General features: G+C 49.7%; 5 protein-coding genes across 5 annotated transcripts; 2 read left to right on the top strand and 3 right to left on the bottom strand.

Moving 5' to 3' along the window:
* Positions 1–83: 83 nt before the first annotated feature.
* Positions 84–893, bottom strand: F5B22DRAFT_228160 (uncharacterized protein). The gene has a single exon (XM_047969817.1). The coding sequence runs from the start codon at positions 612–614 to the stop codon at positions 129–131; it is 486 nt and encodes a 161-aa protein (XP_047830011.1). The 5' UTR covers positions 615–893; the 3' UTR covers positions 84–128.
* Positions 894–3,319, top strand: F5B22DRAFT_228178 (heterokaryon incompatibility protein-domain-containing protein). The gene is made up of 2 exons (XM_047969818.1): positions 894–1,875; positions 2,005–3,319. The coding sequence occupies exons 1-2, from the start codon at positions 1,173–1,175 to the stop codon at positions 3,150–3,152; spliced, it is 1,851 nt and encodes a 616-aa protein (XP_047830010.1). The 5' UTR covers positions 894–1,172; the 3' UTR covers positions 3,153–3,319.
* Positions 3,320–3,952: 633 nt separating this feature from the next.
* F5B22DRAFT_647462 (beta-lactamase/transpeptidase-like protein) lies at positions 3,953–6,239 on the top strand (the record flags this gene model as incomplete). Its single annotated transcript, XM_047978872.1, has 5 exons — positions 3,953–4,664; positions 4,722–4,777; positions 4,900–4,966; positions 5,029–5,290; positions 5,360–6,239. The coding sequence occupies 5 exons, from the start codon at positions 3,953–3,955 to the stop codon at positions 6,237–6,239; spliced, it is 1,977 nt and encodes a 658-aa protein (XP_047830009.1).
* Positions 6,240–6,447: 208 nt separating this feature from the next.
* On the bottom strand, positions 6,448–9,090 carry F5B22DRAFT_610477 (glycosyl transferase). The gene is made up of 2 exons (XM_047975203.1): positions 8,106–9,090; positions 6,448–8,037 (listed from the first exon to the last, which is right to left on the bottom strand). The coding sequence occupies exons 1-2, from the start codon at positions 8,407–8,409 to the stop codon at positions 6,737–6,739; spliced, it is 1,605 nt and encodes a 534-aa protein (XP_047830008.1). The 5' UTR covers positions 8,410–9,090; the 3' UTR covers positions 6,448–6,736.
* A 2,233-nt stretch (positions 9,091–11,323) lies between these two features.
* On the bottom strand, positions 11,324–13,471 carry F5B22DRAFT_228073 (uncharacterized protein). The gene is made up of 3 exons (XM_047969816.1): positions 12,219–13,471; positions 11,988–12,154; positions 11,324–11,918 (listed from the first exon to the last, which is right to left on the bottom strand). Exons 1-3 carry the CDS (start codon positions 13,374–13,376, stop codon positions 11,624–11,626), a joined length of 1,620 nt encoding a protein of 539 aa, XP_047830007.1. The 5' UTR covers positions 13,377–13,471; the 3' UTR covers positions 11,324–11,623.
* Between the last annotated feature and the right edge of the window lie 2,612 nt (positions 13,472–16,083).

Below are 16,083 nucleotides of genomic sequence, written 5' to 3'. Positions count from 1 at the left end.
GCTGCTACTCTCGTTCTGTATCTTTGACGTGCGTTGAGCTGTATTGAAGCTGTGCTTAGCTATGCCAAGTCAGCTGTTGGCCAGAATGTTGACTCGCAGCCCTCGCAGCCCAGCACCCAGCACTAGGCCTAAGACCCCAATCCAAATGCCAATGAGCACCAGGTTACACTGATGGAGCGACTAAGGCCACTCGGCGATTTCTCAATCATCAAGGCAACCTTCAAAATCCTCATTGGTATAATGTCTCTACAATACTCGGCATAAAAGCCCCCTGCAGATGGTGTACTTAGATGGACGTTGTGGACTGAAACATGCTGGGTAAGGTTACCCAAGGACCTATCCAGGTACCGTAGGCATCTACTCGCGATGGCGATATTCATAAGCGCAGCCAAAACCTGCCCCGAGCATCCAATCAACCAAATCAATTGGCTGCTCGATGACCTCCTTCTACACCCGACCGTAGCGCGAAACAAGAGTCTCGAGATAAACATCCCAAATCTCGTGACCTGTGTAGACAGACGCATGTATACATATGCACCGATGCCGCTTCTGAATCCTACACGGGACCGAATACTGTTGCCGGCAAGAATCCTAACCTGAGCGACAAGTATCATCCCCCTTATGCGCCCGCGCGCTGGGTCAAATCCTCGCCGACTTCCAGTTAGCAATGGAACGCACTAGGTTTCACGGGTTCACCTGTTCACGGGCTATGTTCGATGGAGTCACTGCCAATCGCAGAATTGACGAATTACTGTCGAGTGCGTTGGTTCGCAAAAGGACACCTACCTGTGCTGGATTTACATCAGTCCATATGCACTTAACAAGTAGCATTTGAAGGTGCAGTTCATAAGGTGCCACCTCCGAAACGCCAACGGTCGCAGCATTCGCTGTCGTATGTAGGTCTTTGAATCCTCGCAAATGACATGGTTCGTGATAATCAGTGGCTGAGCTCAGCCGTAAACCCCCTGTTCTACACTTGGCGGGCTCCCTCATCGCAACACGCGCCATATTTGAGGCATCTTGCCTGCAGCGACAAGATTGACTCTCCTCTCGTCATTTTCAATTCATTATCAGTTTCGTTCCATTTCGCCACCAGTCTTGGAAGAGACTTTTTCATCTCTCCACTCACAATTGCCTCCAAGACCGTGCTTCAAGAGTAGACAATTCGCACAATGAGACTCTTGAATGCCCACACTCGTCAAATCCACGAGTTCATCTCCTCCTATGATGTCGAGGATTTCGCCATAGTATCTCACACATGGGGGAAGGAAGAAATATCACTACAAGACTGGCAAAACTTGTCTCCGGCCGAGCTTGAATTGAGAGAGGGTTATGCCAAGATATGTCATTGTTGCCAACAAGCGATCGAGGATGGTTACGATTGGGTGTGGTTGGATACCTGCTGCATCGACAAGACAAGCAGTTCTGAGCTTTCAGAGGCTATCAACTCAATGTTTCGCTGGTACCAAGATGCCAGCATTTGTTACGCATATTTGGCAGATGTTGCCGACGACACCACTGAAGACTCTCTTCTCACGGCCCTGTCACACAGTCGGTGGTTTACAAGGGGCTGGACTCTTCAAGAATTGCTCGCGCCGAAAGACATCGTCTTCTTCTCCAAGAACTGGAAGAAGTTGACCACGAAATTGACATCATTGGAAACCTTATCCACTGTTACAGGCATAGAAAAGATATACCTCGAGGGTGAGCCTCTTGAGGATGCCAGCGCAGCGCAGAAGATGTCATGGGCTGCATCTCGACAAACTTCTCGTATCGAAGATATTGCCTATTGCTTGCTTGGAATTTTCGACGTCAATATGCCTCTTATATACGGCGAAGGGAAGAAGGCTTTCAAACGGCTCCAAGAAGAAATCAGTATGCTATCCCTCTAGTGATTATCCTCTTACTCTTGCCCCCCAGAGAGGCTAAAATTGCACACAAAATACTCATGAAGACCGCTCACTTTGATTTGAAATCTTAAATACTGACTCTAAGAAACTATAGTGAAAGCCAATCCTGAAGACCACACCTTGTTTGCGTGGGGAACAGTTGTCGAGAATCTCACAGACATACCCTATTTAATAACCGATGAAGCAGAAGCCTCTAAACTGGACGACATACCCTGGGATGCTTCAAAGCTTACACCTGCCCTTTCAGGTTTGCTTGCGGAGTCTCCAGCAGACTTCAAAAATTCGGGCGGCTTCAGGACTTCCAACATCGCAAACAAATTCTACAAACACGCGCCTCGCGGTATCATTACATCCCTCCCACAAATCCAAGCTCAGATGATCCGAATCCAACTGCCAGTCAAATACGACCTATATCAATCAACTGTCTATTGGGACCAGCCCCAGATTGCGACGCTACGTCTCCTCTCAGTAGCGATTCTGCTCTGTTATAATGAGAAGACACCTGGCTATCTCCCAGCAATATTCCTTCGTAGCTGCAGCGAGAGGTCTTCGTTTAATCGTACACGGGAATTTTGCGATCGATACATTAAGATGCCAATCTCTGTCCGGCCGGCGCTATTCAATCACCGCAACATGCTAAACATTGGGCCTCAACGATTGATACGAATCCAATCTGGCGATATTATGCTGCGGCGGTATATCTGGGGTAAAAACACGGAGACCATTGGGTGGCGAAGCCTATCTGAGGGTCAGACTATTCCCGAGGGCGTCATAAAGATGCGCGGTGAGAAGAATGGCGCGATTTGTCTCTTGTATAACCGAAATTGCGTTGTTTCATGCCGACACGCATTCGGCGTGAAGTTCGAGCGAGTAGAAGTGAACGGCGAAGATGGGGCGGGTATAGCCGTTTCTGTGATTCCGATGGACAACGGGCCTCCAGAGGGAACCAAGTTCGAGCCTATCTCGCCGGATTTCGACATCAAATGGAATACTCGCGGTCAATGCATACGAGCCGATATTCTTCCCGGATTCAGGAAGGTCCTAGCAATGCCATCCGATACCGTCGACTTTGATATTCTCCCATTTCCCGTCATCACGTTCAAGGCTGAACGACTTCCATTGAGCGGAAAAGGCTACGCAGCCGATGCCTATGTCGATGTGCTGGACTTTGTGATAGAAGAACGGATGCTGCCTTACTATCCTAACAGCGGCCATGAAAATCCCGACAAGAAGCACAGATGAAAAAAGAGACATTCAAGCTTATTATTCGAGTCTTAATATGTCGAACATTCCAGATGTGACGAGACGGTTATCTATGCCATGACGTGTGCCTCTCTGTTCAGTATTGGAGGTCTTCGGCTTTTCGCCGATCAATGCCTATTTGATATCTGGCCATATTGGTGAGTTGTAATCTCCAAACCCCAATATCATCCATCCAGGGTACTAAGAGTCGGTCAGATCGTCTGAAGGGCACATCGATTTGTGTTCTTCAGAGAATGTGCAAGAATCATAACAAGTATGGATATATACCCCAGTTACAATATCATACGGCGTCCTAGTCGAAACCTCTTGCCACAAATAAATATCGACAACTACTATCCACTAACAGGTACATATACATCGGGAAGCATATACACCTGGCGCTTTGAGAAAAGAACTCATTTTTGAATCAAACAAGACACCGGAAGGGCGTTGACAGCAAATGTCGGTAATATACACGCAACGCACGACGGGCTCAATCTGAAGATATTCCCGGGATAGCGGTCCCTTAGGAACCGCTTTAAGGACAATAGACTCGATTTAGCCGACATATCAGATGCAGTAGATCATCGCAAGCAATATAATTTGTGATCGTCTAGGCCTCCAAATCTTCAGTGTTCCGCATCAATTGAATGTATTTCAATCAATTTCACATGCGAGTTCGCGTACAGTGATGTAAACGGTTACATTCGTGCCTTGGACATCGGACATGGAGTTAGACGTCGTCATGACGATCAGAGGAACCTTTCACTGAGTGATTTCGTGTCATTTTCCCGTGCAAGATGTCTCTTGTGAGATACTTTCTAGCAAAACCTGAGCTTTCCCGCGGAGTATATCGTGCCGATAAAACCCTCCATGTCTCGCTGTACCAACAGCTTGCCTTTCGCAGTCCCAGCGTAACGGCCACCGACTACCTCACGGTTAGAGGGCTACCAAGCAAGCTCGCAACAATGCGGCGATACATAAGCACTACAGTCTCGCTAGTATTCTGGCTGTGGGCAATAATAGTATCTGGTCTTCCAAACTGCCCCTTTCCAGGAGCTGCATTCCCCAAGCCAACGAATCTCGCGGCGTCGCCAACAATACAAGCCGCTCTCGCCAACTTAACCACAGCCTTCGAAACCTACGACGAGACGTCTTCGAACAACCCCAACAGCACATCGTGGTCTATCCAAATATTCTCCGCGTCGTCAGACGAACCGCTATGGGAACACTACCACACCGCGCAGAACCTGCCGGAGCAAGAGGAGACGGCTAACTTCACCGTCGGCGCGGATACTATATATCGACTCGGAAGCCTGACGAAGATCTTCACCATCATGACGTTTATCGCGGAGGCGGGTGATACGCGCTGGAATGACCCTGTCACGAAGTATATCCCCGCGCTCAAGGCTCTCGCGGCCAAGGCACAGGAGGATCCGGTAATGAACGTGGATTGGGAGAGCGTTACGCTTGGGGCACTGGCGAGCCATATGGCGGGTATCATGAGAGACTGTAATTGAAAATCATGAGTTTATTGCTGGGGAAGTGATGTTGCTGATGCGATACCAGATGCGCTTGAGGGCGAGTTGACGCAAGAGCATAACCAGACTATGCTCATAGGCCAGGTTAGTTGATCAAACCTCGCATCCTTTACGCACCCAACGTCGAGGCTTTCCTTTGCCAACTCTCGTAACTGGATTCATTTTCAAAAACATAAAACGCGATTCTAACCTCGGATACGCAATAGGGATTCCCCCCAGCACCCCTGAACGAAGTCCCTTTCTGCGGCGAAGTAATCCCATGTACCCGCGCCCGTACGCAACCCCTTTCATTTCCTCACACATTTCAGCTCAGCTCATCTAAACCTCCAAATCAGAACTCTTCGCAGGTCTATCCATCATCCCGCCATCCTTCGCCCCGTCTCAAACGCCCGCGTATTCGAATCTCGGCTACCAACTCCTAGCATACGCGCTCGAGGGAATCACAGGGAAGCCGTTTGCGCAAATGCTCCAGACGGAGATCTTGCAGAAACTCGGGCTCAATCACACGTATTACCTGCGGACGCCGCCGGCGGAGCTAGGGGTGATACCGCCTGGCAACGAGATGGGATGGAATTTCAGTCTGGGGGAGGCAAGCCCGTAAGAATCCCCATGCATACATACCCTTCTCGTCCACATGACACCCACGATTCCACTGACACATCACAGCACAGGAAACATGTACTCCTCAATATCCGATCTCTCCCGTCTCGGCCGCGCCATCTTCCGCAGCACAATCCTCTCTCCGGCGCAAACCAGGCGCTGGCTGAAGCCCGTAGCAACAACATCCGATCTCTCCGAAGGGCTATCCTACCCATTCGGGTACCGACGCATCCCCCTCGGCACAGCAACTTCACACGCAGGTCTAACGCACCGGATCGTCGACAGCTACAACAAAGCGGGATCCATCAACAAATACGCCTCCCTACTCATCCTCCTCCCAGACTACGCCGTCGGTTTCGCGGCGCTGTTAGCAGGGGATTGGCCCGGGAACGCAAACTGGGATATGGCGGACGTAATCGGGCCAATACTCCTCCCCGCACTAGAATCTGCTGCGCGCGAACAAGCCGAGGGTATATTCTCGGGTACATATACCGCGAGCCACGTGAATTCCTCCCTGGTATTCTCCACCGACCCCGAGAAACCGGGCCTAGGCCTAGAGAAATGGATAAGCAACGGCACGGACATGATCCCCGTCGCGGGCACGTATACCCTCGGGAGCAGTTCCAGGGCTAGTATACGGTTATTTCCCACGGGTCTTGAAACCACCTCTATTCCTACAAATGAGAATGAAAATGGAAGTGAAAAGAAGAAGAAGAAGAAAATCGCCTTCAAAGCCATGATCGAAACGGCGGATAAAAAGGACCATTCGAACAGCATGTTCTCGACGAATTGCGGGACGTGGGTGAGTCAGACGGTCGCCGTGTACGCGGATTACCCGCTCGATCAGTTCGTGTTTACAGTTGCTGTTGCTGAGGACGGGGGTGAGGAGGAGGCGGAGAGCGTGATGTCGTTGGCGTTGAGGACGGCGCTTGTGAGAGAGAGATAGTTATATAGGTAGGTACCTAGATTAGGATTATGGGTGGTGAATGAGTACTTAGGGAAAGAAGGAATGCGAGGCGAGTGTTAAAAGGGGGGAGGGTGTGAGATGAGATGGAAGATGTGCAGCGAATACCTACACTACCTAGACGACACAATATAGACCATGATATACGCGAAATCACCACATCTCCCACACAATCAAAACGAAACAATGATTCGAAAAGTATATCTTTTAATAATTCAACGAGCTATAAACATCTAGCACCCACGAACCGACCAACCAAAAACAAAAAACGACGCCGGCTCTATATTGATTTGAGTAGTTTAACTACTTATGCAGGGTTCTTCGATAACCGACCTCCCGACCTCCCTCAAATATCCCGCCCTCCCAGCCATGATAATAACATTTTCGCCAGTAATGCTTTACAAAGAATAACTGACTGACTGACAGACTGACTGGAGTCCCTTTCCTCTTTCATTTTCAATACCTTCCAAAACAACTAACTAGTTCTCCTTCACCATGCCCAGCTTATGAGCAGCATGACCCGATGGCGTAGCAGCACTAGCAGCAATCTTGACGCTCTCGAAGACGCCACTCAGCGAATGTCCGATATCCTCGAGGATCTGTGGTCTCTTTTCCACATGGGCTTTTGTGTCGATGCCGTTCTGCGCCTCGGCATTGACGCGGGTCAATTCGGTGACGAAGCTCTGTCCCCACCATGCCGAGGTGTATTTGAATACGTATCGCTCCAGTTTGCGATAGTTGACCTCTCGCATTTCGGGGGACATGGTGACGGCGTCGTGGATGGAGTTCGCGAGTTCTTCGATGTTCCAGGGGTTGACGATGAGACTGCCGTTGAGCGATTGCGCTGCGCCGGTGAATTCCGAGAGAATCATTACGCCGTGGCGCTGGCGCTGTGTCGCGATGTATTCATAGGAGACGAGGTTCATGCCATCTCGGGTCGAGCTGACTAAACAGACATCGGAAACTGCGTATAGGGCGCAAAGTTCGTCGAAGTTGACGCTCTGATGGAGGAAATGGATGGGCATGAATTCGACTGTGCCGAATTTGCCGTTGATCCTTCCCACTAACTCGTTGACAACGGCGCGGAGGTTTTGATATTCCTCTACATCCTGCCGTGAAGGCACGGCAACCTGTACTAGCACGACCTTTCCGATCCATTCGGGGTGCTCTGTTAGGAAAACCTCAAGGGCATGAAGTTTTTGAGGTACACCTTTGATGTAGTCGAGTCTGTCTACACCAACTATGAGCTTAACACCCTCGAATTTGCGCGTCAGCGCCGCTATGCGCTCCTGGACTTTAGGCTTTTTCAAGCCTTCAACGAATTTCTCTGGGTCTATACCAATTGGGAAGGCGGCTACGGTGACGAATTTTCCATCATATTCGACACCGTTGGGTGTCGTTTTCGTGTCAAGGATTCGCGAGCAAGCGCTGAGGAAATGCCTGGCGTAGTCGTAGGTGTGGAACCCGATGAGATCACATTGTAATAATCCCTTAAGCAGAGCTTCGCGCACCGGCAAGATACGGTACACCTCGCTACTCGGGAATGGGGTGTGGAGGAAGAATCCAATCTTGATATCTTTCTTGCCATTGAGGCCTTTTCGTAACAATGCGGGAAGTAGCATCAAATGATAATCGTGAACCCAGATTATGTCGCCATCTCTCACATCCTTCAACACGGTCTGCGCAAATAACCTGTTTACTTCCTTATAGGCGGTCCACGCACTTTCGTCAAAGGTAATTTCACCGGGGTGGTAATGGAATAACGGCCATAAGATTTCGTCTATCAATAAAAGCTGGGAGTTAGCAATGTAAAGGCATTCTACGGGGGTTTATTTGGGTGTCACATACTGCTGAATCCATTGTAGTGTCGGTCGGCGAGCTCGCCGTCGACAAATATGGGGTGGGCGCCGTATTCGTCCTTCAACTGCTGGGTAACGGTGGATATCTCGCCTTCAGGAACCTCCATACCTGGCCAGCCATACCATTGAAAGCTCGTCGTCTTGCTCAGGCCACTTAGGCCCGCCACAAGGCCACCGGAGGACATTGAAAAATCATATTGGCCTTCATCCTTCCGTTTTATCGTTATGGGTAGACGGTTGGAAATAAGGAGGAGCCGACGATCTCCCGTGGGAGATGCTTCTTTTTCAGACATGGTTATGATGGTAGATGTGGAACGAGTTGTGTAAATAAACCAACACTAATATGTACTTCGAAGGGTGCTCCAAGGAGCTTATCTTGACTGTATTGAACTCGGAAAGTTTGGGTTCGAGAACAATGACAGAGTGCTTAGGGTCTAGGATGTACGAGATCGAATTGACTCGGCTTCGTCGAGGAGGTAGAGGAGGGGTTCGAAGGACAGTAATATATGCAACAATATGCTGAGACGGCTTTCTTGGCGAAGAAATAAGTGGACTTGTTACGTCGAGAAGAAGTGAGAGTGAATCGAAATGGAAATATGGAGTTGGCGCCAGGCGGGAGAGTAGAGGAAGATGAGGCGAAGGCTGTTCGAAGCGACAGAACAGGTGCCAAGGAAGCTAATACTTCTTTCTAGAGGCGCTCTTGTCGGAGGAAACGAGAGAGAATGCAACCACTGTCTAGTCTAGCCTTGAAGGAGGAGAAAGAAGAGAAAATGCCGCCGGCATTGATGCTCTAGGGGTGGAATTGGGTTTTATGGGAGGGAGCATCTTCGCCGTAATCTATCATGGACCATTCATCGGGACGGCAACACCAAACAAAAAAAAGCTTGTGTCACCTACGTAATATTCAGTGGACCGCCACCTGTTTCAATGGCTGCGATGGGGGGCATAGGCGGTATATGGTGACTCGACTAGGCCCGTTGTAGTATTAATTTAGCTTATTTTAGCACCCAAGCTGCCGAGTAGCTAGCAGATAGGTAGGGTAGCTAGGTACCTAGGTAGGGTAAGTTGTCGCCTAACGGGCCCAGAACAGTGGACTAATATGGCGCACCATTGCACAGCATGGGCCTGTACTCTAATTTTCCCCGCATCGCGACAACGCACCCTTTAACCATCACCATCACCGCAGGCTTCAAGCTGTCTGTCTATTCTTAATAATCCGACATCTTATCTACCGAGTCGCGCAATGCTCGACATAGCCCAATGGTCGTTCGTTGTGCGTACCTGTTTGTGTCTACTATGTAGGTGTAACATGAACGGATTCCGACGATTCGTGGGAGCCAAACGCCAAGGACTGATATGACGTCTTCGTCTGATAGCTGTATCTCATCGACCTATGTGCCATCGTCGTCCATCAGCTCCGGTATCCGTGCCGTCTTGCGTTTTCTCGACTTTTCTACGGCCACCTAGAATTAGATGTTCACCATGGCAAACGATAACTTTCTCCCCTGCATGATTTGCTGCATTAACTCGTTATGGTACCTTGGACACATCATCCTGTCAAATGCTCGTGGAGCCAAGCATGTCTCCCGCCAATCACCATACCGCACTCGCTCTCGAGTTTGCCGTATCGAGCCCCCGTCCCACGTGGGCCCGGACGTTCTGGTCCTGCTTTCTCATTTCTTGGATGCGTGTTTGGGTAGGAAATACATCGTATACCTACTTCTGCCTTGTGTGAACTCAACACTCGCCCAATTTCTGCTTATCGAGGCTCATCTGACATGCGTGGTATCTTTCCCGCCTATTATAAATTGATACCTATAACCAACCGTGCGGTACAATTGTCAATCAGGAGGTTTTCCTCCGCCGGGAACCGGGGTATCGCGTTATAATTACCAACAGCTCTGTCTGCTTCGAAAAAGTTCATGGTTTGCGCCCTCCCGGACGATGCTCTTTGGTTCTTCGAGCATTTACATTGGCTGCGTTTAAACACGCATCACCACTCGCCTAGGAGGTCACTCCCGATACAAGCGCTGGATTAATTTGTGCCTGAGAATATATCCCTCAATGAACAAACTCTAACCAACTTTGATTGTCCCGGAAATCAAGCCAATTAGAAATCGGAGCAGGATGCTCGACCTGTTTATGAGGGAAAATTGCTCATAACGATATCATGGCGTTTGCCCAAACGCAGACTCAAAGAGACACAGAATCATGGGCTTCTCACTGCCACCTTAATAAGGCTGTAGAAGGACCGTACACACGATGATTGCTTGATAAAAGAGAATATCTACTGATGCCAGTGTTGCTCAGTTGGTAGGTAGGTATCTTACCTTACCCATCTACCAATCAAATCCTGCACTCCACTAACCTCCTACCTAGGTACCTTCTAGTACCTAAAGCATAGGTTACTTAATCACTGCATGTCGTGCATACAAATTAAGTATATCCATTCATCAGATTGAGAATACCTAATATCTCATGGAATATCCATGATGTGTTCCGATTTTGTTCATAGGCAACCATTCAGAATGCGGTACCGTATCTATAGTTGTAGTGGTAAGATTACACCAAGTGCACGCATTGAATCGGTAGATGGAGATATATTCCCCACTCCCCTCGACCCCGGTCCATCTCACAATTTTACAATAAGACAAAGCTCATGAGATCTCCAAATCGTCTCTTCTCGGCTATGACTATTGTAATATTCTAACCAAGTCAAGTGGTATGTACGAAGGAGTAGAAGTATACAAAACATAGTGAACTCGGCTTGCTTCTCGATGCTAACCCGCCGCCCTTGGGGTATAAAACCAATGAATCCTTTCTCTCGTCTCATCTCAACCCATCTCATCCCATATTCCCGTGCCTCCTCTCGCAATTGGCCTCCTTTACTTTCCTTTCTTCTCCTCATGACCTTCGACGATGACGATGAATCGATAAAAACCTTCTATCATCCAAAATGCGGACTCTGTTCACAGCAATGAAATAACAGTCCTCGCAATTCCGCGGGTCCCATCCGATTTCGTGATTCAAATACGGGTTGAAGAAATCGATGTCATGTGGCGTGATTAGGTACGCTCTCTCTCCCTCTCTCTACTACTCCCTTCTACCACCGGACTGTATGACGAGTCGGTGCCAAGTCTGATAATAAATACCCGAAATGATAAACGGGGTAATATAATACGGTTTGAAAAAAAAAAAAAAAACACCCCTTGTGAACGAAGGTGTGAAAAATGGTGGGAGTAGAATTAGACATGTGAAGAGAAGCGAAGTAAAGTAAACTAAAGTAGAATAAGATCGGGAAGAAAGGGATAATGAAATGGTGCGCCGTGGCTGTGTGATGTATGAGAGCGGCTTGCGTTGCGGGGTGTGGTGTGGGTGAGATCATTATATCGTGAGGATTTGTGCGACGCAGTGCTCTTTCGAAATATACATGAGGTTCGGATGTTTGTCCCGTCCTCTGGTGATAGTTGTCATTATGGTTTAGATAGCTGTCGGCAATGTGGTGATTTAGTAATCGTATCGGTAGCAGAAGGTGCCGCCGAGGGTATTCAGGGCCTGGCCGACGGTGACGTCCGGGCGCAGACCGCTGCTGCTCAGCTTCGTGTCTAGCGTGATGGGCGTGCAGGGGCTCGCCTTGTCCGCGCAGCCGCTGATGGTCGTGCGCCGCGACGGGTTGGCGTTCTGCCAGATGCGGAACGTGTGGTCGACGAAGAGGTGGTGCATGAAGAAGATGGGGTCGCCCACCGAGGCCGAGACCTCTGCCATGACGGCGCCGACGCCGTTGTGGCCGTAGCCGTGGGGGCTAAATCAAGCGTTAGCATCGAGCTGCTGGAAATGAAGTGGCGATGACAGGAAAGAAAGAAAGACATACCCAAGCTCGAAACAGTCGCGGAACTCGTCGTACGAGCCCATCGCCAAGCAGCTGTTGGTGAAGTCGTTGTTGCACTGAGCGGTCTGGGACTCGTCGACCGCGCGGGAGAGGCAGTGGTCGGAGTTCCCAGTGCCAGGGCCAACGTGCAGGGTAGTACCAGCGAATTCCTATTTCGGCGTGGAATCATTAGCTTTGTCCTTATAAGATGCGAGATATAGAGGTGGTGCATACCCCCGACTCGATGCAGGTTCCCTGGCCATCTGATGTCTTTGCAGGGAGATGGCCAAACCAGGCATCCGAGAAAACGTCGGACTGCGCGAACGCGCCTGCGTGCTTGGTCTCGTCCCACCAGGGCATGGCGCGGTCGAAGGCGCACTCGTCGCGGAGCATCTGCTCGAACACCCACACGAAGTAACGGTGCCACACGAGGAACATGGCCGTCTGGTGGATGTTGGCCGTCATGCCGCGGTGGACCGAGACGAGGTCTTCGTACCGGCTCTGGGACCCTGTGTACTGGCTGCCGCCCGACGGCTTGCTTTGCAGACATTTGATGGCCTGCACGAAGGCCGTGCGGTCGGACCGACTGTAGCTGTCCCATTCGAAACGCACATGGGAGTGGCTGGCATCACAGCCCGCTGCCGCTCCGTTGTTCGTGTCCTTGCTACCTCCCCCAAGAGGAGGCTCCCCGGGAGTACCGTTGCCACCAGCCGGAGGAGGGGGAGGGGGAGGTGGAGGTGGAGGTGAAGGAGGAGTAGTAGGATCAGCAGCAACAGTGGTTGTGGGCTGCTCAGGGGTATTGTTCTGAGGAGGGTTATCATTACTGGGAACCTCCGTGGGTTGTTCGGAGGGTGTGTTTTCCGTGGTGTCCTCGCCACTGTCTTCAGAATCGGTGGGTTGGTCTGTTTCCCTGCCGGGGAAGTTGAAGAGGTCGCCCCAGTTGTCGAGCGAAAACCTGTTTCGGGTTGCTGGCTTCCCGGCGATATTCTTGAGAGTATTCTTGGCACGATCCTTGAAATCATGATCCCCCTCCTCAAAGTCCTCTTTGAACTCGTTATGTGAGAACTTGACCTGCCCTTTCTCGAAGAATTCTTCTAGGTTGTCCCATTGAAGCTCGAGCTTGTCCTCAAAGGCCTCAAGTCGGGCCATTGGGCGATCTAACCACTTTCCAAACTTATCCATTGGCCCATCATTGAACATGCCCTGGTTGAAAAACTGCCGGATGTTATCATCAGCCTTGTCAAAGAACACCTTGGGGTCCGCGGTAGGAAAGTGCTTGAAGCTGGAGATGTCGACATGTTGGACGCGCTTCTGCATTTGCGTGTTGGGCACAGCCAAAGCAGAGACGGTCATGGCGCCACAGAGGGCTTGCGATGTAACTGAGTATCGCATCGTGACGGAAGCCAACAGTCCTTTGGGAAGAGGAGGAGGGTGTTACAAGGACTGCCGAGTATTACGATTATTTATTTTGGCATCGATGTGAAAGGCCCTTCGGAGAAGAAGGAAGAATCGCACATGCGAGCGCAAACATAGATAAACATGGCAGTCGAGGAAATAGGAGTGCGACTCGTTGGAGACCTCCTTTAATATGCCGTGGGTAGCAGGCGTCGATCGTCATTTTTTACTTTGGGCGCTGCGCGCACATTGGAGACAAACAGCCAGGTGGTTTCTGAGTCGTTGTGGGCTTGGTGTTCAATCCAGGCAGATCTGCAGCATTCCCACAAACCAAGTCCACAATGCCGAAGGGTCGAACCTGGATAGTGCCAGGGGGGTCTTGGTATGGACCTGTCTGACTTACTTGTCTGACTTGCTTGGTAGCCTGGCGAACCTGGCCAGACATCCCGATATCTGCGCGAGCCTACTTTACTTAGCATGTACCTCCCACTAACAGCTTAGGGCCGCTGGTTTCATCCTCCTGCGAAGCTCGCCAGCTCCCAGATCTGCCCTGAATCTATTCCTAGATAATAGATGCCACCTACCTAGAATAACCGGCATCGCGTGATGCTCTCGTCTACTCGCTAATAAGGTTTCTTCACTATCCTGAGTCTTGAAACTCAGAAACGCCCAAAATAGACTATAACAACTCAATGATATCTTGGCCGAGGCATAGCAAGGTTCAATGTGCCGTGGCCGAATATCTGATGATTCCTACACACAATCCTGCTTGTTAGTAGCGAGGCTGGTACTGTAGCGTAGATGGTGGATTTCAACCATCGCGTCAGGCGTCACTATCAGCGTCATCTCACATGGTGAACCATGTTGCTCGCTATTGACGACGACATGTCGGCCTAGAGTTGGCCTGACTCTCGATGATCCCGTCGTCATACGCATGCTACGTAGGCTAGAGCTCATTGTTCAATGTAACGAAGCATATCATATTCTAAAGCATGCTGCCGTTAGTAGCTCGTAGAAGGATGGGATCTTCTTCTTCGCGCATGTGGGCCTCTCGGGTCGCATTGCTCAATTGACCCCAATCGGTTTCTAACTGGTATGTGATCCCATGGGCAGTGAATCTATCTACCCACTTGCCCGAGTAGGCAGCTAGGTGAGGATTTTGTATTGGGTGTACAATACCAACGATTCTGCCTGTGGCATGCGTGCGCGCGTGTACCTAACTACATATCTACACCTACACCTTACACCTACAAGCCCCTGCTGGTGCTGGTGCGGGGTACAGAAGATCATCTGCGACGAACCGCTACAGCACATCGTGGGGGTGAGGGGAGAAGCGAAGTGCAGACTGCTTGCCGACATCACGAATGGCGTCCATCCAGCTTCGAGTTGCCGTCTTCCTATGAATTTTCAAAGGAGATACGGCGTGCGTTAACGAGGTCTCTAGTGCGGATGCGACAACGGGTACAACCTATTCATTGCTGTGTTCTTCAAGCAATGCCAGTTCCACGTAATTACTTCCGTAGCTCTGAGACATGAGAACTGTGTAAGACATTGCTATCCAACAGTCGGCAATGAGGTTTCGCATAAGTAGGTAGGCAGAAGATCGTCAGATTTCGTAGTTCCTCGCGTGTCCCTACAGAGTTCACGCTGTGCGATCCCGATCATCTGGGTCCTGCAGATACGAGATGCGCTCTTAACGTGGTATGACGTCTCACAGCCGCAATTTATTGATGAGTCTGAGGGGTAAAGAGTGTGCGAAAGGTCTGTATATAGGCGGATAGATGGACAAATGGACGCATTGGGCGTGCAGTTCCATGGCCTGGGTGCCTTTTTTGGCGTTTGTGTTGTATTCGTGGGTTCAAAGCTGTCGGCTGACGGCAATCTCGCTGCAGAAGTTAGTAATTGATCTTCGCTGCATCTTCGCCTACTCACCACCGCTTGCGTCACCGACCCATGAATATTATATCATCGAATCACTACACATTGTAGAATCCATGGGCATATATACTGTAGAGCAAAAAACCCTCAGTATGACTTCATTCGCGATAAGCGGTTCCGCCGCCCGCTTTGCACTCTGGTGTCACCTCTCGTCGTCAAAAGGCGTCATGAACATGAGCTATCACTTTGGCTTCCATTTCAACTCCGCATACCTTTAAGACCCAGTTATATTGGCCTTTGACCCATACCACCCATGTTTTTTAAGGTGACATTATCGCTACCTAGTACCATTTATATATACTTTAGTTACAATTCGTTCTTTAATCAACTATTAAGATAGCTTTAGTTAAAATAGTTATATCTTTAGAAAGCCCTAACTTAGAGCTATTTGCAGGTTATTTTATTTTTTTTAAATTCGAAGGGGAATAATGCCGTAAGACCTAACGAAACCAGAGGTAATGTGCCCCCATTTATGTAGCACTTTGTAACAATGATAGTTGTAGTTACATCTGGCACGGGCAAAATTAGTATGAGAATGGAAGTAGCTATTATTTTAGCTGCTCTAATTGGCTGTAGGGATTACAATAGTGCCTTGGCAGGTATGCGGAGTTGAAATGGAAGCCCAAGTGATACCTACACGACGATAACCAATGAATCCCGATATCATGAACGGACAGTTTGCTAGGCCTACTATATCTTCTCAGTTTGCTGTCCGGAGTTATTGAGATTAACGGATCCGACGGCTGTGTTTCATGTTCGGCCGCTA

The sequence above is a fragment of the Xylaria bambusicola genome, assembly GCF_022495145.1.
Source record: "Xylaria bambusicola strain CBS 139988 unplaced genomic scaffold F5B22scaffold_26, whole genome shotgun sequence".
Classification (NCBI taxonomy): Eukaryota; Fungi; Ascomycota; class Sordariomycetes; order Xylariales; family Xylariaceae; genus Xylaria; species Xylaria bambusicola.
The sequence above is the reverse complement of the archived record's forward strand: the minus strand, read 5'-3'. Positions and strand labels throughout refer to the sequence as shown.